The following is a 22,816-nucleotide window of genomic DNA, read 5'->3' as shown; positions in this document are numbered from 1 at the left end:
TTTTTCTTCCTAACGCGGTGACCTTAACCCTCAGAGCGCTGCGCTTCGGGGCCATTTGACCTTGAACCCAATTACAAGATAAGATTACTAGAGAGTGACCCACACGGCGCTCCTCGCCCAGTTAATAGGACAGGCTCTCGAGAGTCAGCAAGGATCTGCCTCTGGGTTAATTCGCTGGGATGACAAAGGTCGAGAAGAGTGGCTATAAAGAACAAGAATGGAGTTCGATTTTTCATGCAAAATGAGACTCAGCAATACAATATTGCGGTGGGGGGGTGGGTGGGGGGGGGGAGTAGGGGCTGCATGTTCTGATGAGATGGTTTCATCGCCAGGTGCTCAGTTAAAATATGCTAGAACCCGTCAGGGCGCAGAAGCACTCTGGAGATAACATTATACGTCCCCACATGCATTCATGTTCACATGATGGGCGAAACTGTTAAAATTCACAATTCTTAATTAAAGCGTGTTGAAAAAATGCTCAGTAATTACTGTGTGTGTTTTTATATTCAGCACTAAGCTGGAAGGTCAACTGGGTCGTTAGCAGCATATCAGTGCCTGCATATGAACTGTTTTGGTGTTTTGGAGCGGATCTGATCTGAATCAGATCACTTGTGTTTGGTTTCAGTAATGATTCAGATTAACGAACAATCCTGGAGGCGAAAGAAATGTCATCCCAACAGTCTGGTCTGCTTTGTTTGTGGTCAGAAGCTGAAATAGCTCAGCCTTCTCCTGTAATGGCGAACAAAGGAGCTCCTGATTAAATTTCCAACCCTAACGGTCTCACGCTGGTCAAGAAGAAGAAGAAAGCTTCGGTATGTCCTCACCAGCATTCCGGTCATAAAACAAAACCAAAAAAATGCTTTTGTTTAAGTTTAAATGATGTGAATAAATCCAAAAGAATCCATCGATAATAATAGCAATAACAACAAAAAAATGTTTGCCTTCAAGTCTGCTGAAAAGAAACATATAAAGAGAATGAATCTAAGCCGTAGGGGAAGAACTCTGAATGCTGAAGCCACAGTCTCATTATTGTTTGCTATATCAATGCATCAGTAGGTTTTATCTTTATAGCAATGTTTCACTTGGGGGGAAAAAATGCAGAATCCATGAAAGCCTTTATTTGCCATCTGACTGATCAACAACCTAGTTTAAAGTGGAGGCAGACCAGCAGCTGAGGGAGAGAAGCTGTGGAGGAGGAAGGACCTGCACAGAAAGAAAAGGAGAGAGAGAATGTGTGTGTGTGTGCGTGTGTTTGGGGGTGGGGGATTAGAGAATAGAAGGAATGAGACTGTTCTAACCGTGGCCTGATGACCGGCAGTTGAACCTCTCTCTGAACTGAAGATGAACCTTAAAGTTGAGGATCCTCCTCCGTGGATCTCCCCTGGACCTACAAATAACTGTCCATACACACCTAACGAATCCACACATACATCCCTGGCAAACACGTCACATTATTGATCCTCTTAGCATGTATGTTAACCTTGTCCTTCAGGCTAAAGGCTTTAGCCTGTGTATTTTATTAAGCAGCCACACGCTAATGCACAGGGAGCTCTGTAAACACACAGGAAAGTAACACCCAGCTGCTACAGGTGTGATGTGTACGCACGACACACTGCGCGATGCACAAGAAAAGGTGTTTGCAGAGCATAACCAGCCTGTCAGGCACGTTGGAGATGGCGTTCTAACCTCCCCCACTGTGGCACGAGTGGGAGAACAAGGTACCGTGGGGTCACAGACCGGTCACAACAGCACATAATAATCTTGATCCTGCTCTATTCTCATCTGACAGACACACTGAGCAGACGGCTCATCGTCACCACGGGAACAATGAGAAGCTGCAGTGTGTAGTTTTTTTTCCTGATGCGGTTGATCCATAATTCCAGATTTTACTCACCGTTCTGTGCATTTTGTTAATTCTCGCATTTAAATGTAAACGTCGGGCCAAACGAAGGTCCAGTCCCCCAGGAAACCAGTCAAATATGGTTCCACTACACAGCTTTTCAGTGTTTAGCACAAATATGTTTATATTTCTATGTTGGTGATGATTTGTTCTCTTATTAATCTGGTGTTCCTCTGTAAGGTCACATGGGGTGTCATCCAGAGATCATGAGGGCAGTGTGCATGTGTGTGTTTGCATGGGTGTGTGTGGGGGGGTGAGAGACAGAGAGGGAGGGAGAGAGACCAGGACCACATGTTGGTGCTGAGCCTTGAGGCTCCTGCCAGAACAAGGCCAGTTACTTGTGCTACCACACACAGCAGCAGAAAAGGTCACCATGAAGTCCCCGGAGGAGCGCCAGTTATGGACCGACAGTGTGTCGCCAGTCCATAATACAGTAGAGACTATGAAATATACTGTATGTATTATGGAAGACTGAAGGCTTGTAGGAATTCCAGATGATGACCAAGGTCTCATATTTGGAAACACATTCAAAACGTGTTCAAAATCGACATTAATAGAAAAAAGTTGAAATGCTGATTTAAATCATTGTCAAAGGTGAGATCAGACATGTTGTTATTAAATGTGTGGAGGCCACACTGACGAATAAAGCCTTTCAAAATCATAAAATAGTTTTCCATCTTTCACCACCACAGTCATGAGCCATACAAAAGGTTCATTATTAATTAACTGAAAAAAGTCACTCAGCATCAAACATTTTCTTATCTGCCATTTACACCACATTCACTTCAGGGTCATCGGAGTTCTATACATTGTGTCATATAAGTGCAATTAGCTGTGAATGAGCAGCAACTGTAATTAATGATTAAGCTCTTTGCTCTGAAGCACAAATGTCCATATTTTTCTCTCTGACCCATCGTCCCTTAAAGAAAAACCCTCTTATGTCTCTTGTGATGCAGCCTAATAACCATGTGATTGGACCCAAACAGACCCAGATGCTAACAAACAAACCAAAACGGGCCGTTTTTCCTGTATTTTACCCCATTTGTTGTCCTTTAAATACACCCAAACCAACCAGTTGGCTCAGTGGAAACACAGCATGACAAATGTACAGCAAAGGTCATCTCCATCTAATGAGCTGCAGCTGCTTAAAGCTTTTAAAAACACTGATGTTCTTCCACATCTGCAACCAATATGGACGTTTGTTGTTTTACTCACAAATGAAAATGAAAAATACTTTTTTCTAAAAAATACACAAAGTGTGATGGTGAGGCATAAATCAAACCAGCTGTATCGCATCTAATCAGAGGAGAATTAAACAAGCTGCCATGTGGGGGGTTTTATTTTTAATCTCTTTTCCATTTTTTCACCAACTCTCCCACCAGTAATGTAAAAACACAAGTAGCAGGACCAGCACCTGAGACCTCTGGGCCTCATTTATGCGCACAGGAAGACGTTTCCTGGCTTTTGTGTGACCCTATTTCTTGGATTCAGGTATCCTCATCTTCTTCCCACATCAGCTTTAAACATCAACCTGGGGTTTGGACGATACCATGAGGTCCATACTGGTGCAGTTGGTGATCCAGTGATTCCAAGAGCAACAGTTTCAAGCGTCCACAAGCAAGATCAGGTGTAGACCAGGTGAGTCTGGGGCCTCAACCCCAATTCTGAGGCTACTGCATTTAAATGACACACATAAAACCTGTTAAGAATCTAAACACAAGAAATCTTTTCCAGGAACAGACCAGACATTAATGCTGCATGGAAACAAGACAGGAAGAGGATGTGGGTGCAAACGAAGGGGGAGACAGAGAGACACAGGCAGGGAAGGGAGGGGAAGTGGACAAGGTGGGGCAGAATGGGGGAGTAGAGAACACACCCAGGCTTCTGAACATGAGAGGTGACACCACCCTAATCACATGGTTTACAGAATATCTGACAGTCAGACCTCAGAGCTGTAGTGCCGGAGTCTCCCAAAGACCTGTGCCCCCCCCCCCCCCTTTATCACACCTGCTTTGCTGGGGTGTGTCGGGGCTCAGTGAAGGATGCCACCAGACTGAGTAGACTCATCAGAGACGCTGGGTCAGCTCTCAGATGGTCTCCCTGGAGGAGGAGGTGCAGCAGAGGATGCAGGCCCTCATGGACAACACATCCTCATTTCCATTATTTCACAACATTTCCAGGTTACACATTTACCCCACACAGCAAGTAAACTTCAGTTTGCTGCACCTTTTTAGAGATTTTCTTAATCACATTTACTGTTTATTGTGTTTGAGCAGATATGGGTGTCTACTGTATATGCACAGACTTTTATACTTTGTGTGCTGTGACAAGTTAATTTCCTTCTGGGATTAAAGAAGTCATCTGTCTGTAAATTCTAGCATATAATCCAAGTGCATAGTTACTATTGCTGTAGTTCAAGAAGGAAGGAATGAGAAGAGACATGTTGGAGCTCAGACTAGCACTAGCACAGCTAAGGTCAACAACAGAGCGTCACATTGATTCCGCTTGCATAGTAAGGTCATAAACTATCATGAGACCTTTGCCCGGGCAGTTTCCAGCCATAATCGGTGGAAAACTCGTCTGCTTTTCACAGTTCAATGATCACTCATCTTGCAGCAATTACACCACCCTGTTTGCACCCTCACAGCTCAATGCCACATACAACCGATCTAATGTGAGGTCATTTCCACGGCTTGAGCAAAGAGACCTTTTTAAAACACGGTGCTTTATTAAGTTATTCAAATGTAACGAATGAACAGTTGATACCTTAAATGCCTCCTAATATAAATGCTGACAATGGAATATTGATGAAATGAGTAGCAGACCTATTGGTTTGGAACAAAACACCAAATTTACATGTTTAAATTTAAATGTGAGGACAAACGGATTTTCACTTTCCATAAATGGATTGTTTAAATTTGACATACATGCTCCTTTATGTGCTGCTGTGCGTTGTTGGATGTGTAAAACTGCGAGTCTGTAATTATGATGACCTCTTTTATCCCACAGCGTGCTGCAGATGAGCCCCGGGGCAGTGAGACGATGACTTTGTAGGTCAAAGCCTGCATTTTCTGCAAATAGCGGAAGAGTCGGAATAGCGTGCGCTCAAACATGCACACACCCACACACACACACAGTGGAAGCAGAAGGTTCTAAAAATAAACCATCTAAAATATTTAACTTACTGACCCAGAAAAACAGCCTGGGTGCGACAGCATATGTTTGCATGAATAGAGAACATCATGATGCTGGAGCATGATATCATTAGGCCTGCTTGTAACTGCTATTAAAGGGGAACTACAGAGGGGCCTCGGCCTGCTGGTGATTAACTAATCAGTCCCTAATCGCATCTATATTTAATCCTCTGACACCTCCTCCCCCTCCCACCTCCACTCAGACCCAAGCTGTTGAAGATCAGTTTTATTTTTCCCAATATTTCCTTGATGCACTGATTTGTTTGTTGGTTGCCCCTGTGTGTGTGTGCGTGTGTGTGTGCGTGTGTGTGTTTGTTACTCTCTGCGTGTTTCCCCACTCGTTGCATCCTCTCTCGGCGTCTGATTGTCTCCACCTTTTATTTTTAAGTCCTCTTCCCCTCCCCTCAGTGCCAGGTCATCTGGTGCCTTTATTGCTTGTGTATTTGAGCCTTTTCTCCCATCTTTGGGAGGCATTTTTCTTTGTGAAACTGTGGAAAATTCATTCAAACAGGCTGTGAGGCGACAGTGCAAACCCTCGCGCCTCTGTGCTTCCCCCATGGTCAAAATTAGAAATCTAATGGATTCAAATGCACGTGTAGAAGACATTTATCGAAAATCGAGGGAAAACGAAAACACTTTGGCTCTCGATGCTGAAAATACATTTGAATCCGTTCTCTGATGTTGAGCAGCCTTAATGTCCAAACTCCAGATACGTCCTTGGTTTGTCATGGTCCATGTAGAGGACACGAGGACTCGTGTCCTGTTTACTGCTCAACAGCCGTGTCCACATTCAGCAACAATATTGCCCTTTAACCCCCACCCGGCTGAGTGCTATTACAATTTTAGAGCGACACCAAATGTCCAGGCTGGTGCACAACACTATTAATATTAATGTTCTGTGACTGAGGCGGCTTTGGGAGACCTTTCTCCCACATCAATATTGATGGCGCTGCCATGCATTAAAGTCAGGGGCCCTCTTTAAGGATTTATGGTAGGAATGGCTGGCGAGCAGATTGGGAGAAGGGGGCCAATGGCATTTTTGGTCAACAGATCAGTGATGGAGGAGCGGGATGGTTCCCACCTGGGCTTGATGAAATGGGATGGTGTGTATGTGAGGGGGTGGGGGGGGTGCTGCTCAGGGACACATCCAATTTGCCTGCAATGCATTGGCAATGACAAAAAAAAGTTTCATTTCAGGGGATGTGGGAATGTTAAATGAAGGCCTGTTGATTCTGAAAGCGGAGATTTTCTCTTTTACTAAGGGTGCAGTGGTGTGTGTGTGTGTAAACACTGATTCTACTCATCACACCACGAGCTTACGGATGCATCATATATATCAAATGCTAAGATGGTGTTTTGGTAGCAGCAGGTCTGGCACTCGCCGTTGGGAGATAAAAGAGAAATGGATTAGTGGAAATCAGCAACACTCACAATGTGCTTGTTTTCAGATCAGATAAACGCTTCACATGTGGTCATGGTGAGGGGCCCCCTTTGGGGAGGCGTGACGTTAGCTCAGTTTAATCTGACATCCCACCATTAATCTGTCGTTTCCTCCCTAGAGATGACATCGCCCTGACCCTCTGCACTTATATTCACATATGCCAGCAAAATAAAATCGGATATTCATATTTGACAAAATCCCTCACCCCTGTCTCATAAACAGCATGTGTAATGTAAATCTTGGAAATATATGGAATATATGCTGCATTACTGTATATGTGCAGATAGATTACTGTTGCATATGTTTGGGAATGTATAATTTCCATGTGTGAATATAATTATGTTCATATTGATGCATCCTGGCCACACACGAGCAGAGTCGTAATGGTCGAATTACATGAACGAATATGTAAAATCTGTGGGAATGCCTGTAAATATTTAATGCAAAGTGATTTTCCAAAAAGATGTGGTGATTGCTGCAGCTGCTTTTTTTACCTCGGAGCGACGTACATACTGCATTAATGCTTGATGCTCTGCTTCATTGTTTGCTGTAGAAGGCAGGTTTACAAAATTGATGCGTCGCAGTAATTCAGCTCCTCCCATTCAAAGGAGTTCGATTTACACACCCACACACACACACACACGGTTGGCTACATGTTCTATATTCATGTGGCAAAGGGAAGAAAAATTGTGCACCTTCAGAATGGAAATTGGGGGGGTCATGGTGTTTGGCCAGGAGTGACAGCTCTGAAATGAAGGCATAAGTCAAACAGCTACTCTCAGAGCACGCACGCACACACACACACACACACTTGGGAACTTTGTGTCCCTTTTCACCCACCCTCCCCCCCTCCTCAACCCTGACTGCCCACTAACACCCACTCCCACGTAAATGTGACTGTACGTGTCTGTAGTTTAGTGGTGACACTCAGAGCCAACAGCTATAACATGTACACACCGACTGACACGCATTTAACCTAAAGGTCAATAACCATCTCTCTCTCTCTCCCTCTCTCTCTCGCAAGCACACACACAGTCACACAACTGTCACACACCTAGTGGGCCAGTATCAACATCCAGCGTAGGGAGAGGGAGACCCAGAATCATTTAGAAGCCATTAATTGATTGTTTATTGCATCCGTTGACACTGGTGTTTAATGCTCAATAACAGTAGTTTAATAACTTCATCATTAGAATTTCCCGAAAGGCTAAATATGCATCGTGTCACCTGACAAGAGGGTAAGACTGATTCAATTCCAGAAGCATCACGGCTAAAACGCTTCACTGATGAAACAATAATCGCCACGGCGATCTGTTCTGCAGACATAATTAATGAGGTAAGACAAATTTGTCTTACTTCCAGTCTAGTGAAACTAGTTCTGGGTAACCGAGTTCGTCACCCAGACAGTTAGCTGAATTACTGGATGTCAGAGGGGTGATGGTGACGGAAGCCCCAGACCACAGCGAAGTGCTCATGTTAAAGAATTTTTACAGTCAATTAAAAAAAGAGAAGTGCAATTGCGTCACAACCAAAGCAGTCATGAAGGTCAAGAGAGAACAGAACCATCAATAACAATGATTAATTCTGATGTTATAGGCACTTTATTCCAAAAGGCTGCAAAACAGTAAATTAACCTCCTAAAAGTCAAAGCAGTAAGATGAAAGAGGTTTAAAGAAAGTTAACTGATGTGCACGTGTGTGTTTGTGTGTGTGTATGATCATACAAGCAGAAAGCAGAAACTTTTCTGTGAACAGAATTTTATTTCATTTATTAGTGGATATTTCCAAACAAAGGTAGAGGGGATAAAAACGAAGTAATAGAAACCTTCTATTAGTTCATTTGTCACCAGGCAGCTTTCGGGTCCCAGATGGTTTTTTTCCAATACAAATACTTGATGTCGATATGACAGTGCCGTGTTGGAAATATTCGCCAAAAAAAACCAAACGCTTGCTGAAGGAAAAAACAAACAAAAAAATAACACAGACAGGGTTTTTTTCATGTTAGCGATACAGTATGGTAACAGGATAATTAGCTCATATGACATGAGTCGAAGGGATTTTACCCTACATGACAATATCATCAGGAAGAGGAAAAAAAACTTGCAAGAAGTCTTTGAAAATAGGAAAAATGCTTTGCTTTAATTTACCAAGAGCGCTAATAAATTTCACTCTTTGCTTTTCCCCACATCAAGCAAGTTCTTTTCCTGTCCTGACAAGACATAATACCTGTTATAACAGGTAACAAGATATTATGGCACAGTCATAAAATGAATGCTCAGTGTCAAAATCATTGTTCTACAGCAAGTACACCTAATTTGGAAAAATGACCCCTACCCAACAGGGTGCCAAAGGTCCAATGTTGACAAAAATGGCTAAAATCAAAATGAAGGATGAGTCCTCACAGAGGTGCCCTTCTGGGAGCATTCTGCATGAGGAAAAAGAAATGGCAGAGCAGCAGAAAAGTCTACCAGTACTCTGATTTCAAAGAAGTGAATGCCTGTAGAATCCAGCTAGATTATAAAACAAGTGCATAATTGTAATTACTGTACTCTCTCTCCCCCTTAGACCCCCAAAATTATGTATTGAAATAATACACAAACCAAACATGTAATTTTCCGAACCAAGACTTCACTATTCACTTGTTAGCTTTGGCACAGACACACATAAGCGTGCGCGCGCGTGTGTGTGTATGTGTGTGAGTGTGAGTGTCCATCTACCAAACCTGAGCTTTTTCCACAGAACGCTAAACATGTAATAGTTAATACAAACACACAAATGAAAACATGTCATCTTTAAAAGTCCAAGACATTTTGGTATTTGTCTTAATTTTAATGGCTTCTGGCTTTTATTTGAATTGGTACATATGTATACAGCGGACTCCTGGCAAGGTCCGATCACAATATTCGCTATACTGGCATTGTTGCAGTCAGCCTCTGAAAATGTGTGCATAGCACCCAAAAATCAGCGTCGTCGACGTTGAGAGTGACATCTGAAATGAGTCCAACAGACCTGCTGGTGAACTGTGCAACAACCTGTTCGACCAACCAGTTCATCTCGCTCCACATCCCCCCTGTAGGCTGAGCCAGTGGCTGCGGGACAGCGCTGAGCCACCGGCTCTCTGAAATGGTCAAAATGAGTGACTTGCTGGCTTGTGTATTGTAACACTTTTTTTTTTGGAATGGAGAGTGAGGCGCAAAGAAGGTAAAAGAAGTATGAACGAAAGGGTCAAGTGGACTACGACCCTGAATTGGTCCAGGTGCGTCCACGCCGCCTCTCAGGGTCCATTCTCATTGTAGTGGAGGGAGAGCGGGCGCTCGCGCTGCACCGCGGGCATGTAGGGCCAGTTGTAGCTGGAGCCCGACAGCAGCATGTCGCGGAGCAACGTTTCGATGGGCGTCTTGCCCACCAGGCGGACGAAGAACAGCTGCTCGATGACTGGAGAGGAGACGATGCGCAAAGATGGCAGTCGCAGGAGGAGCCTCCCAAACCGGTTTGGCTGGCTGGGGTACTGGTTCCTTACGTATTCCTCCAAGGCGCACTGGGATTTTTCCTGGATGCTTTCAACGTGGGCGACGTCTGACAGCCCCATGGCATCTAGGGAGACAGGGAAGGTTGGGATTGAAGCAAACTGGACATTTATGCTGTGGCAGACACAAATGAGGAACACCCCATCCTAAACCGTCAAAACGCAGGAGCTCAGTAAACACTCTGCTCCCATCTATCCGCCTGGCGAATGTCCAGGCTTGTCCACGGATGAGTTCGTGTCTCCTGCTGAGGAGCAGCAAGGACCCTCCACGTAGGCTTTTCAGGACTTTTTAGGAAGATGAAGCGGGAGGGAAATGCAGAGTTGTAAGGAACGTGCAGCCACAGTTGGAGCGACACATCACATCCGCAAGGGAAGGGACAACTATGAAGGGGACAGACGAGTTCATGCAGGTTTAGGAGGCCTGCTGTTGTTTTACTGGCTGGAGCATCTGGAAAGCTGCAACCACTGGCCTTTAAGAACTTTCTCACCCTGGGACATCTGGCAGCAGCTTTTGCACATCACCAACAGCAGAAGACCAGCCCCTGGCCTGTGGAGAAGCCCTGACTGGCTCAGGATCTGAACCTCTTGTAACCACCACACACTCACCACATCGGTCAGCCTGATCCCTTTAATCCTCCTCCACTCTCCCCTCTGCATCCCACACCTGCACTAAAGCTCTGTAAAGAGAACATGTGCCCACTGGGACCTGTAAAAAAGTGCTGCTGCACCTTGAGGAGCAGGAAGCAGACAAGCAGCATCGCTAATGTCCGCCGAGCTCCTCAGGCCAAAACACCGAGACTGGAGAAGGGTTTGTTCCTGGAGACCACGCCGTGTAACAACTACAATATGGAACAAATAGATCAATAATCCGTGGGTTCAATATCCGATTCTGAAAACAGGAAAGGCGGCGGGAGGTTAAACGTGGAATGAAGTGGAAGGGAGGATAATATTGGCAGAAACATCTCTGAGTGTGAAGAAACCAGAAAACACATTCTTGACAGAGAGAAGTGTGTTCTGCATCTCTGTGGTTTGTGTTTGTAGAACAGAAAATCACTTCCCCTTTCAGCTGGGGGTCATGATCTGCCTGCTGACTTCTCAACCCCCCCCCCCACCGGCTCCCACCTTGGGCTCGGTCCACACTGAGAGCGTGTAACACTGTGCGGTTTTCACACCCCGTGTTGGGACAAGCATGGGGGAAGTAGCAAAGGAGGTCAAAGAGGTGTTAATTGAAGACAAAGTTACATCTTACTGCACTTCATGCACCGCGCGTTCACCCGGGGTCGTCTCCACTGATGCCCCCTGCGTGAACCTCATATAGACGACAGGCTTTTAGAGGAAGTCCTTGTGGCTCTTTCGGAAAAGCGCCGTTCGCTACATAGTCAACCGCCCTTTGTCAGCTCCGATTGGCTCCCTACAAATTCCTGCCAGACCAGTCACTTTTCAGGGAAGACAGGAATCGTCTCTACTCTCTCGGCTTTGCCCTCGACGACTTTTACGGGTCACTGGGGCTAAACTGACGGCGGCAACGGGCAGAGGCCTGTTTTGTAATTTGAATTCATGGGACTGTGGGGAAGAAATGGGAGAGGATTGTTTTTAGTCCATTCTGCCAGAGATCATGTGATCATGCAGGCATTAATGTCATTTCGGTTACTGTATAAAGGGTTCACACACGTTTGGGAACGCCCATCCCACACACTAGGTGGGATGCTGAGGACAGGGTTATGTAGGTCACGGATGGGTTGGTGGTGAATCTTTGTCTCCCTGGACCCCATCATATATAATTCAGCTCCTGTGGTGATGGGGTCCAGGCCTGGTCGTGAGTCGGTTTATGGGGAGAGTGTGGGAGGAGGGGGGGAAGACAGGAAGGAGAGATGGGTGGTAGAGGCTAACTGGCACTCGCTAACAATCGCATGACCCATTGTCCCTTTGTGGTCTTTTCAGGTGAAATTCCCTTTATGCCAGCTTACCAGAAGTGAAGAGCACAATGGACTTGAGGCAGGAATATTCGGCCGTGTCGACCTGCAGAGCCTTCAGCTTCTCCACCTGCTCTTGGAAGACGCGGATGTGGTCCATGAAAGCCACCACTCGCTCTGCCGACATGGGCGACGCGTGCAGGCCCGCAGCTGCCAGCAGAGGAGCCACGTGAAGCGGCATGGAGCACTGGGCAGCGTTGAGGACGAAAAGCTCGCTCCATGACATACGCAGCAGCGCCACCTGAGACGCAGACAAAGTGACGTGAATATTGGGCCGAAACACGCTTCCCTCCACCCATTCAACGACAGAATCACTTCAAAGATTTAGATTTGGGATTACATTTTTTGAATGAATGAAATAAAATTCCAAAGACTGCTGCTATTGTCTGAATCCTGACTTGATTTTAACACTCAGAATTCTGAATCCTAATTTTATATTCTTTAAGTGCTTTTACCAACTGTACAGGGGGGTCACAGTCATTTCAGCTCGCTCATTCCTTAAAATAGTTCAGATTAGTTGAAATTTCCAATCATCCAGGTCATAGTCACCCTTCAGACTAAGAAACTATTGTTTGTGAATGAAAGGAGCCTTTTGGGTAAGAGGTGTAACATTATTAAACACGATGACAAATATTCAAACAGCCTGAATGGAGCAGATCAGGTTGTCATTAAAAATCTTATTAATGGTTATCTAAATCGGGGACCCAGTCCACAATCCAGTCGGGATTTCTGTTCTACCAGGTCGACAACACATTTTGTGTCTGGTAGGACGGAAAACCCTGCTGGATTACAGCTGGAGAGGACTGGATCTAGACACCCCTGATCCAAATGAACTGTAAATTCATAATTAGAACATTAAGAGTACCAAAAAAACCCAGATCAAAGGGTTTATTAGTCACAAATTCATCTTAAAAGTGATCAATAATAGACATAACAATCTGGAAGTCTCTGTGCTCACAGTTAAGATATACAGTATTTATTATATAGTGAAGCCATTAGGTGACATATTTGCATTAACAATAGCTGCAACAGGCTTCACATTAACCTCGAATTAAATTAAATCCCCTTGGTGTTGGGTTGCTTGCGTGTGAATGATGGTTTGCTCACTCACCTGATCCATGAGCTGCAGGTCTGGGAAAAATGGGATGTTTTTAGCCCATTCCACCGCACTGAAGAGCAGCCTGGCCGCCAGCTCACAGATGTTCTCGATGCCCATCAGGTTGTTTCCCTGCATGCACTGGGCCCCGTAGCGTGATGTTGGGTAGGGCTCAGCACGCAGCAGCAGAGATATGAAGCCGGACAGGTAGGGCTGACCGTTGTACGGGTCGGTGCCGTTTGTCAGGTACTGCCCCGGGCTGCTCTGGGAATTTGAAGTGCGTCCTCGTTGTACAGCTAAAATGAAAAATAACAGATTAAACGGGTCTCTTTGGGTATAACATAAATGTGTAGCATTAGGAGCAGCGGCAGCAGCTATAAAAGCATCATGTGGTGTTTCAGGCACTTTTAGGACTTCTAGAACTGAACCTGCTGACTGGTGCCTGGTGATGCGCCTGTGGCTGATACTGATAATACTACTGGTTTTGTTCCGCTTCTTTGAATAACAAACAATACTCAAGGTAAAGAGTGATCATGTGATGAGGTTATGAAAAGTTTAAAAGTTTTGATTCACAGATGGATGCGTTTTAGTCCAAATGAATTGTTGAAATGTCCAAACGTTGATTTCACAACAATATATTTTCAGGTGAGGGCCAGGAGTCTTTTTCAGCCCCCTCTGTAACCGCTCGTCGACTCTCCTCACAACGTGCAGAGGATCTGTTTTCACTGCACCGCCTACGGTATTTTAATCTGTATAGTCCAATAGATGAAAGCCGTCATTATCTGTTGTTTTCATTGGCTAAAGTCATATTCCCCAACATATAAAAAGAAATAAATCCATTCTCCTTAACCAGCAATATTTTATTAGACAGATAGATGTAGGTCATCAGTAGGTAGAAATCATGTGAACCATGTGCAGTGCTAAAAATAGCAGACATAGAGTTGTGTGTGTCTCTCTCTCTCTCACACACACACAGACACACACACCTTCCCTGACCATGTACTACCAAATGGCTCAGCCTCGGGTTAAAAGGGCACACAGAGGCCGAGCACTCCATCACAACATGGCAAACACAACTCTCCCCCCCCCCCCCCTCCCCACCGTGGAGTGATGATGATGATGATGAAGCAAACACCCAAAGGTCCATTTGGAAAAACACCTGTTCAACCATCCCAATTGTAAATCTACATGCTGCCGTCACACACAGACAACGGAAAAGTCAAGGAGATTGCAAAAGAGCGCCGTGTGACTGGGCGACGCACGTCATGCAAAAGGTGGGGGAGCCGAGATAAGATGGAGAACAAAGGTGTGGCAGTTGATCCATTAGGGGAGGGGAGAGTGATGAGGCAGAGTTGAATGAGTTACATTCCTGATAGAGGAAAGCAGTTCAGATAGAGACAGGTGGAGGTGTGGGGGAGGAGCAGTGGGTGTTGGAGCAGGGGGAAGGGGGGGAATCACCTGTTGCCTCACACACAGCTGCTGCGCTGCATCACTGCATTTTTTGTAGGATTAACAGCTTCTGCATTGTTAATGAAGAAACTAAGACATCAAAGAAGCTGCCCGACTGTTGCTCACCCAAAAATCCTGTAAAATCCCAGAAGGGACAGAACGGCAGAAAGCATGGTGCTTTGTGTCCAGAACTTTAATGTCATCGTTGTGGTATTCACAAAGACATGCTCGTAGACCTGTCTCTTTGTCTTCCCTTAAAATTGGGATATGTACAAAGTTCACCGTTTCCACAGCGTATGTGGAACATTGATTTAATTTTTAAGAAAATATCACAAATGTTATTTTGTTGCTGCAACAATTAAGTAAAACTGACAGTCCACAAAGGGAGGGCCGGCTTTTATAAATTCAAATAAACGATTAATAAACCCAAAACAATCTACACAGTGAATTAAAGATTATCTTTGTAGTCAGTCAGGGTTTAAAGTGCGTGCAGTTAAAACATTTACCACTGGATGTCGCTATTTCCACTGGGGTGAGTAGGAAACTCGCAGCAACCGCGATTATTAATCAAACGTCCTCCCTGAATTCCTGCTAAACTACACTTAAATTGTGTCAGCTAAGAACCTGCTGTTTTGATAGACAAGACCAGACTAAAAACCTTTATATCAGACTATAATAGTGCTGTTTTATGCATGAAAATTTATCCAAGAACTTCAATAATCTAACATTCAAATTTTGGTGTCATTGTTGAAGCGCTGCTCCAATTTGTTTCACAGAGTGAGTCAAAAACATTAACTCAAAGGTGACTTGATCTGACTAGAGTTTAATCCAATGACAGTGGAGAATTTACTACTTCCACTTGACTTCTTGAAATGCCTCTTCTGGCAGGGGGTCACTTCTCACCGAGAGGCAGAGCACTTGAGTACGTCTGAGACGCATCGCTGTTTTTATTTTTTCCTGGCCTGCAGGGTGGCTGACAAGGCAGAGGAACAGAGCAACAGAGAGCTGCAGAAAAGGGGACAGAGAGAGAAAACCGGAAGTCTGAAGAGACAGAGAGGAAGACACAGTGCAGTCAGAGGGATGTCATATCTGGGAGCAGAGGGAGGGGGGTAAAAGAGGCAGACATGACGTTAGGGAGAAACAGATGCCCGGGGATAAAAAAGCCAGGGTCAGAGACAGATGGAGGGAGCAGGAGCATAACATCAGAATAATAAATGGCGGCCAGAAGTCAATTTTGCATGTTTTCATGGGTGCACAGGGCTCAGCTCAATGTAACAGTGAGTATTAGCTTACATGCAATAAAAGTATTCATGCAGTTATTTCTTTCTTTTGCACCTTTATTTTTCTTCCAAAATAAAAAGCTACACACTCTGGATGGCATTTGTTGTTGGCGGAGCACTAAAACTAGGGCACGATGAGAGGTGCTACAGGACGTTTCAGCAGGGATTCTCAAAACGCCACTTCAGCAAATGGTCACCAGCAGAGTGCACAGTTGACTTCCTTGCTGCCCCGGGTCAGACGGCGTGAGGAATTACAGCAGCTAAAAGCAGTTAAGCCCCATCAAGATTCTGACTGTGGAGGTCACAATGCGGGCCACACACCACTATTATGGCTCTATAATAATTAGGTTTAATCGGCATCTGCAGGCAAGTAAATACACACGCTTGTATGCTAATCAAGTGTTTAAACATGGCAGAAATTCATTGTACTGAGAAAACCTTTGAGAGGATGAACAGGAACCAATCAAAAACACAACTTCTCCATCACTTGCCCCGTCGCGCATTCCCACGGGCGGCATAAGATCATCAACTGAAGCCTTAAAATATAAATGTGCGCAGGCTCCCGCAGCTGCGTCAGGGAACGTCCGAGTGTGGCAGAGCGTCGGAGGAGCCTCGTTAGGGAACACTACGGGCAGAGAACGAAGAATCCTGCTTTTACATCTGACACAGGGAAACAGGCCGAGCTGCTCCGCTCACGGAGCGGAGCGCCCCGACTCCGCAGTGGTCAAGTCGCTGACTGATTGATCCCACCCTGAAGCTCACATTACAGGAGGGTGGGCGCAGGAACCTCCAAGGGGCGAGGTGACTGGGATTTACATTGCAAATCTCACCCTGATGCGTCATAAACATCGATAGGACAGCGTTACTGGAGCAACATAAGGAACGTCACCGGTGAATGGGGTCACTTTCCTGCGAGGGACCCCTGTTATGCATTTATAACTACCAACAACTTGATTGTTACAAAGGTTTCAAATGCAAAAGGCAGCAAAACTGTGGCATTTTTGGTGTTAAATATTCCATTATGTGGTGTTGGTGAATCAATACACTTTGACTTTAGACATCCAGTTTACTCAGCAGCTGTTTGACCGGTCCACATGTTTGGACTTTGACTTGAGCCCATCTGTTATTAATGTTTACGTTTTGGTTGACCTCCACTCAGCTGTTTTCCTTCTCTTTCTGTTTGCTCAGATCGGTCAGAACAGGCAGCAGGCTTCCAAACTATGAAGGCTTAAGTTTTAAAACCCTGGCAGCACAATTGTTGAGAGTATTTACTACTGACTGAGGTCAAAACGCGTGCAACGTGGAAGATTTTCGCTGCGTCCTGCTCGCACTGAGGCAGCAGTTAGCACTTTCTATCCAGCCAGTACACAGACAGGGGCGCAAGAGTAGTGCAGGGGTGGTTGGCATCATGGTGGTGGACGGTGGGCGAAGGCGGTTACAGATTTCTATCACGTTCTGCACAGCTTTGATCTCAATATAAATATGTATGCATTAGCAGAAAACCACCCAGCTGTTTAACTGCTACTGCTACAGTCAGATTCCTCTGGTTGATTTGTTGGTGTTAGAGGAGGTGGTTAATGGGGATCTGCTCTCCAAGAGCATCTCTGGCCTTTGTGGGGTAGAGTCCAACCTGGAGGCTATGCTGGAGCGTGTGTCAGGGCAAGTGAAGCTGAGGAGCTAACATTAGCATCATCGCTGTGGTGGAAACAGAACATGTGAAATGCTTTTTTTTTTTCTGGAACCTAGCAGAGAAAATGACAACGTTAGGTGAGTGTGCTGAATAATGTACAGTCAAACATGACTAATGCATGTCCTCCAGAGAGCAGCTGTCTGCTTCAACACGCCTGCCTCTTTTATTTTTTTTATACCTCACACAATCTGCACGTTCCAGGACGGAGCAGCGCTGCTACTTTCACTTTGACTCTTCCAGTGAAATGAGAATGTAAGGGCAAGTTCCTTAATGACTCACAAAAACAGCAATAATAACACAATAACATTATTGTTATTAATGCAGTAAATGTATTAACTTTCTCAGGCTGCTGCTGTAAAGTACCCCTGGCAACAACGTGTATTCCATGCCTCTAGTCATTTCTGTTGCCGTCAGCACCGTCACTAAGTGATCTGATAAACAGAAGTTACGTTGAAAAGAGGATTTAAAAACACATTTAATCTGGCTGACCTCAAATGCACCACCAGATGTAGTCAGCAAATGTGAGCTGACCTCGTTTGCATGTAGAGGCCAGCAGTTGAATTGTTGTAAAAAATCGGTCTTTTAGTGATTTACTTGTCAGCTGATCTGACAACTAGCATTTAAATAAAATAAATAAATATGTTTTTATTCCTAGGAAAATGTATTCAAGCAACTAAATTCAATTTTCTGAATCAATGTTGTCGGTTGATGTTCGCAGGCTAAATCAAAATATTTGAATATCATTACAAACGGAGTGAAAACTACCACAGAATGATTTTTCATGTTACTTTAGGCCTGCTGGAAGAACTTTCTGAAAAGAAAAAAAAAGATATTTTCACAGATCTGAATGGTTGATTAGAAACCACGGAGGACAAAACACATTGTCTCCTAAAATAAAACTCCCCTCTGACTGGATACAACAGATGCATATAAGATACATTCTGTCAGGGCAGGTGCTTCACATGAGGCAGGGGGGTGTTTACTGTAGCCTAATAGCTGAGCATTGTGATAATCCTGAAGGGATCATCTTATTCCAGGGTACAAAGAGGATAAATGGTTTTCTGGCTGATGGAGAACAAAAGCCATCCATCCTTCCACATTCCTGTCTGAAGTTTCCTGCTGCATCATCAAACCATCTCAGGACTTTAGGGTTTATCACCCTGTCTTTTGATCACTAGACTCTGCCTCCGTGTACGTGTGTTTGCGTGCGAGACAGAGAGAGAGAGAGAGAGAGAGAAAGAGAGAGAGAGAGAAAGAGAGATAGGGAGGGGGAGAGAGAGAAGCCGCTGAATGACAGCCAGCCCAGGGAAGCGCTTTTTTTTTTTTCCACAAACACGCTTCGACTGTTCCCCTTTTGTACTAACTGACCCGTTGTTAATCCAACACAATACAACAAATGCTGCGGCATCCTCTTATGGCGGCTCTGGGTGTCGGTGAGCAAACAGCATAATTAAAACGGGGGGACAAAGAGGGGATTTGATCGGACAGAGCGCACCGGGAGAATGGCACAGATTTGCTAAATGAATGGGAAATGGGCATTGTGCTGCTGCAGGTGGTGGCTGATTATTTACCCATAACAACGGTCAAACCCAGCAGCGGAGGCGCGCTTTCCTGACGCACGGATCGCTCACGCACGCGTCTGTTTGACCCTAGCGAAGCCGAGAAATGGCACAAATTAATTATTTCAAAGGAGAGGCCTTTTTGTCCACTTTATAATTGATTCATGTAACTGGAAGGATAGTATATTTGTATATACCTATATAGATAGGTAGATTTATTCCTCATACCTATATGTATGTATGAGGAAACACCTTTACATTTAAACCCTTTGATGCCAAAATAAAGTGTTTACCAGCCTCCAACTATTTAAACCTGATATTTCACTGTGACTCTTTCGTGCACGTTTACTCACAAACAAGATTTTCGTTTTGTAAACAAAAGTCGCTCATCCCAAACACACGCACGCACGCACGCACGCACGCACGCCGCTACAGAGGACAGGCTCCTACCTTCTCTTCTCATCCCGACTTTGAGGCACTTCTTCAGCCGGCAGTACTGACACTGGTTCCGGTGGTGCTGGTCGATGGGGCAGTCTCGGTTCCCCCGGCAGGTGTAGGTTAGGTTCCGCCTCACCGAGCGCTTAAAGAAGCTCTTGCAGCCTTCACAGGTGAACTGGCCGTAATGTTTCCCACTGGACCTGTCCCCACACACCATGCAGTCCACATTGGGGATTTTGTCCCCGGATAGAGCGTCGTTCCCTGAGGTGGAACCATTGGGCGTCCCCGGTGCACCGCCGGGCTCCTGCCCACAAATCTGGAGCTGGGACCCCGGATCTGCTGAAATGTTCTCTGGCCACGGGCTTACTACCATTGCCATGCTATCCTCGAACCTTTTATTGATCACAGAGAGAAGTCTGCCTCAATAATACAAATCCGTCTTGACGTCCTGGTGGGAGGCCGCGGGAGGGTAAAAGGGCGCTTTCCACTTCCCGAAGAGTTCGATCTGAGACCCTCGGCGTAAAGCAATACAAGCAGTTCGTTAAAATGACTTATTTATTTAGGTAAACATCTAACGAGGTTTACGACAGAAGCCGACGGCTGATACGAGCAGAGCCTACAACTCCCGGGATTCCTTGCTGCTTAGCGCTCCATAAACACGCTGCTGTGCGGTGAACCTTCATGGAAAAGTCAGAGCAACGAGTCAAGGTACGCAGGAAATACGAGGCTGCTTTAGTTAAGTCCTTACTCGCCTTGAGGAATTTGTCAAAGGACGTAATGCAGTCAGTAAATGGAAAGTCTGTCGCCTGTCGCCGTGACTTCAGCCTGACCCCAAACCGCATTCAGACACACCGCAGATCGGCTCTGCGTCCTGGCTCGATACTGACCGCGTCTCCGCACGTCGCAGGAGGATCTATCGGGTCTCAGATAGTTGGCGGAATCACACTCCGGAGGAGTCGGGGATCATCCTGTCTATGCCACACTCAGGTGGAGCGGGAGGACGTCGGTTTGTCCGACACTGAGCTGCGGGTCCTGGGCGGGTGTCTGCGCGGACTGTGGCCGGTTTAAACCTGCCAGTCGTCGCCTCGCTGTGTTCCTTCACCCTCCGACGGGCTGTTCTCCCTCTGAAAGTCAAAGCTACAGTTTAGGGAAAGTGTCACCAGCACGCAGCCCCGTCCGGCTGCCCCGCCCCCGGTCCATATAAGGAAATGAATGCCAAATAAGGGCATAAACCCGCCTCTGAACGAGGAGACGAAATGAAATAAAAAAAACGGCGACTGCTGATTGGCTACTAAAGTCGTGCAAATATAAGAAGAGCTCGGATTGGCTAGAGTTCGATTAAATTCGCTTTGACTTTGTTCGAGTCCAGAAATATTTTTAATTGTAATAATAATCATGATTATGAATATCCAAAAGTCACAATGTTTGAGTCTATAATCTGCAGAGTGGCAACAATAGGCTCAATGAGGTATTAGACAGCCTCTAAAGCTGGAAACAGTTTAGGGTAAGTGCTTTAGAAAAGTCTAATTCTTGTAATTCTTGTATTTTGTACAGATGTATATTAATGATGTACAGACAAAACATATATATCTATGTATGCATGTATGTATGTATGTATGAACAAAGTAACATTCATTAGTATAGATCATTTATTTAATTTATAACTGGTAGATATGGTACATGTATCTACTCTCACTACATTTTAGCTCTTCAGCTCTCATAGCTACATATCATGATCCCTTTTCCCAGTTTCAGCAGAACAGTCTGGGAAAACAAAAGGTACCGCTTTAAACATTTACTGGTGTGTTGGGTTTGTTGGTTTATGCTGTCCCTGCTACTGCGTAAATGCCATTTGTGGTAATTAACAGCGAAAAGTGTTGTTCCCTAACAACTTTCTTTCTGCTCTGGTCACAGAGGGAATCTTGATATTTTCCCAAATAGGCTCAGCATAGTGCAAGTAAAACTACTACTTTCCATACCACTACTTCTACTACTACTACAAATACTATTACTATTAATAGAAATATATATGAGATGTTTCTTTGCAGTTCACAAAATGACCAAGAGCCCAGCAAAGACAGCTCTTCCCAGTTAGGCGGCCTGCTGGCCCCAGGCCATGAGCCTGGCCCTGCATTGGCTTTAATTGTTGTCACATGTAACCTTACCTGTTTCCCAATTAGCCATGTGACTCTAGAGGAGAGTCGATAATCTGTAGGCCAAAAGTGTAATTGTATACTGCCAAGACAAATGTAATCAGATTTGTGACAAAATTAGGGTTAATTAAATTGAGTTTATCTTTGGCAGTTGATAATCCTGTATGTTAGATTCATCTAATTAAATCCAAAATTATGTGTCAGCCTTTCCTCAGACTCAAAAGTGAAGATTAAAAATGAATTACTCGACTTGCTAAACTATTCTATATGATTAATAAAGGAAAACAAAGGAATTCTAAATTAACGTAGTGGCATGTGTTATTATCACTTGTTAGCAGCGTCTGTCTGAACTCGCTCCTTCTGAAAAGGCAGAAAACAAAACAAATGTAATCTTTTTGACATAAAGTGGGGGGGGGAAAAACGCCAATGGTAAATCTTTCCCCACCTTACGAAACTTTACAATCCTCCAGACAGATTGCTGGAACAACTGGTAGCGAAACCTCTGACACACACGAGTGCCTCCATGGGGGGGACAGGGGTGGTAAACATGACCTCTCTCGATGGCCTATCAAATGCAGAGACCTCTGTTGTGGTTTGTTTTGTTAATTTACGTTGAGCCTGTCTACGCCAGGACCCATACTGCTACGTTCCATTTCAACCTGCACTGAATATGACACCACCGAGGAAAGGAGTCCATCCAGTGATCAGGTATGTAATCTGAGCATGCACAAAAATAGGGATTCAAAGCTGAGCTTGACATGCCTGTGTCTTGTTTGACCCTTAGAACGCTATCTAGACTCACTCTGGAGTTAATTGCAAGAGCTGCTATAGAAACATTCACTGACAGATGGACAAAGAACAAGTAATTTGTAGTTCAGCAAAAGCGGTGTCCAAAGACTTGGTGGACACCAGTGGCTGAAGGGTGTCTCTGAAGGGTCTCTAAAGGGTGTCTCCTGCTCCTTAGTTTAGACTAAAGCACACTGAACTCAGGTAAAAGTGTCGCATCTTTAATGCACTCGTTGACTGTGCAGATGTGTGAGAATATTGTCTGCAGCACAGAGCCAATTTTTTGCTGTTTCCTTTGGCCGATTGGGGTTGATTAAGAGGTTAACTGCAGG

At 45.0% G+C, this 22,816-nt stretch overlaps 1 protein-coding gene across 2 annotated transcripts; it reads right to left on the bottom strand.

Moving 5' to 3' along the window:
• Window positions 1-8,275: 8,275 nt before the first annotated feature.
• Window positions 8,276-20,713, bottom strand: nr2f5 (nuclear receptor subfamily 2, group F, member 5). Of its 2 annotated transcripts, XM_029838937.1 has the most exons (5): window positions 19,558-20,713; window positions 19,120-19,197; window positions 13,145-13,425; window positions 12,028-12,274; window positions 8,276-10,128 (listed from the first exon to the last, which is right to left on the bottom strand). In XM_029838937.1, the coding sequence occupies exons 1-5, from the start codon at window positions 19,922-19,924 to the stop codon at window positions 9,809-9,811; spliced, it is 1,293 nt and encodes a 430-aa protein (XP_029694797.1). In that variant the 5' UTR covers window positions 19,925-20,713; the 3' UTR covers window positions 8,276-9,808. The 2 variants fall into 2 exon arrangements, with proteins under 2 accessions (XP_029694797.1, XP_003965732.1); XM_003965683.3 differs by lacking the exon at window positions 19,120-19,197 and having other exon boundaries at window positions 19,558-20,706.
• Between the last annotated feature and the right edge of the window lie 2,103 nt (window positions 20,714-22,816).

This window comes from Takifugu rubripes, chromosome 7, assembly GCF_901000725.2.
Source record: "Takifugu rubripes chromosome 7, fTakRub1.2, whole genome shotgun sequence".
NCBI lineage: Eukaryota > Metazoa > Chordata > Actinopteri > Tetraodontiformes > Tetraodontidae > Takifugu > Takifugu rubripes.
The sequence above is the reverse complement of the archived record's forward strand: the minus strand, read 5'-3'. Positions and strand labels throughout refer to the sequence as shown.

What these genes read in the sequence shown, in the direction of transcription:
- nr2f5 (XM_029838937.1), bottom strand. Translation starts at nt 19,924, where the DNA reads ATGGCAATGGTAGTAAGCCCGTGGCCAGAGAACATTTCAGCAGATCCG. An exon ending in AGTCGGGATGAGAAGAGAAG is followed by an intron (nt 19,198 to 19,557) that starts GTAGGAGCCTGT and finishes CGGCTTCGCTAG; the next exon opens with GGTCAAACAGACGCGTGCGT. An exon ending in GGGTTTGACCGTTGTTATGG is followed by an intron (nt 13,426 to 19,119) that starts GTAAATAATCAG and finishes TTTTCATTTTAG; the next exon opens with CTGTACAACGAGGACGCACT.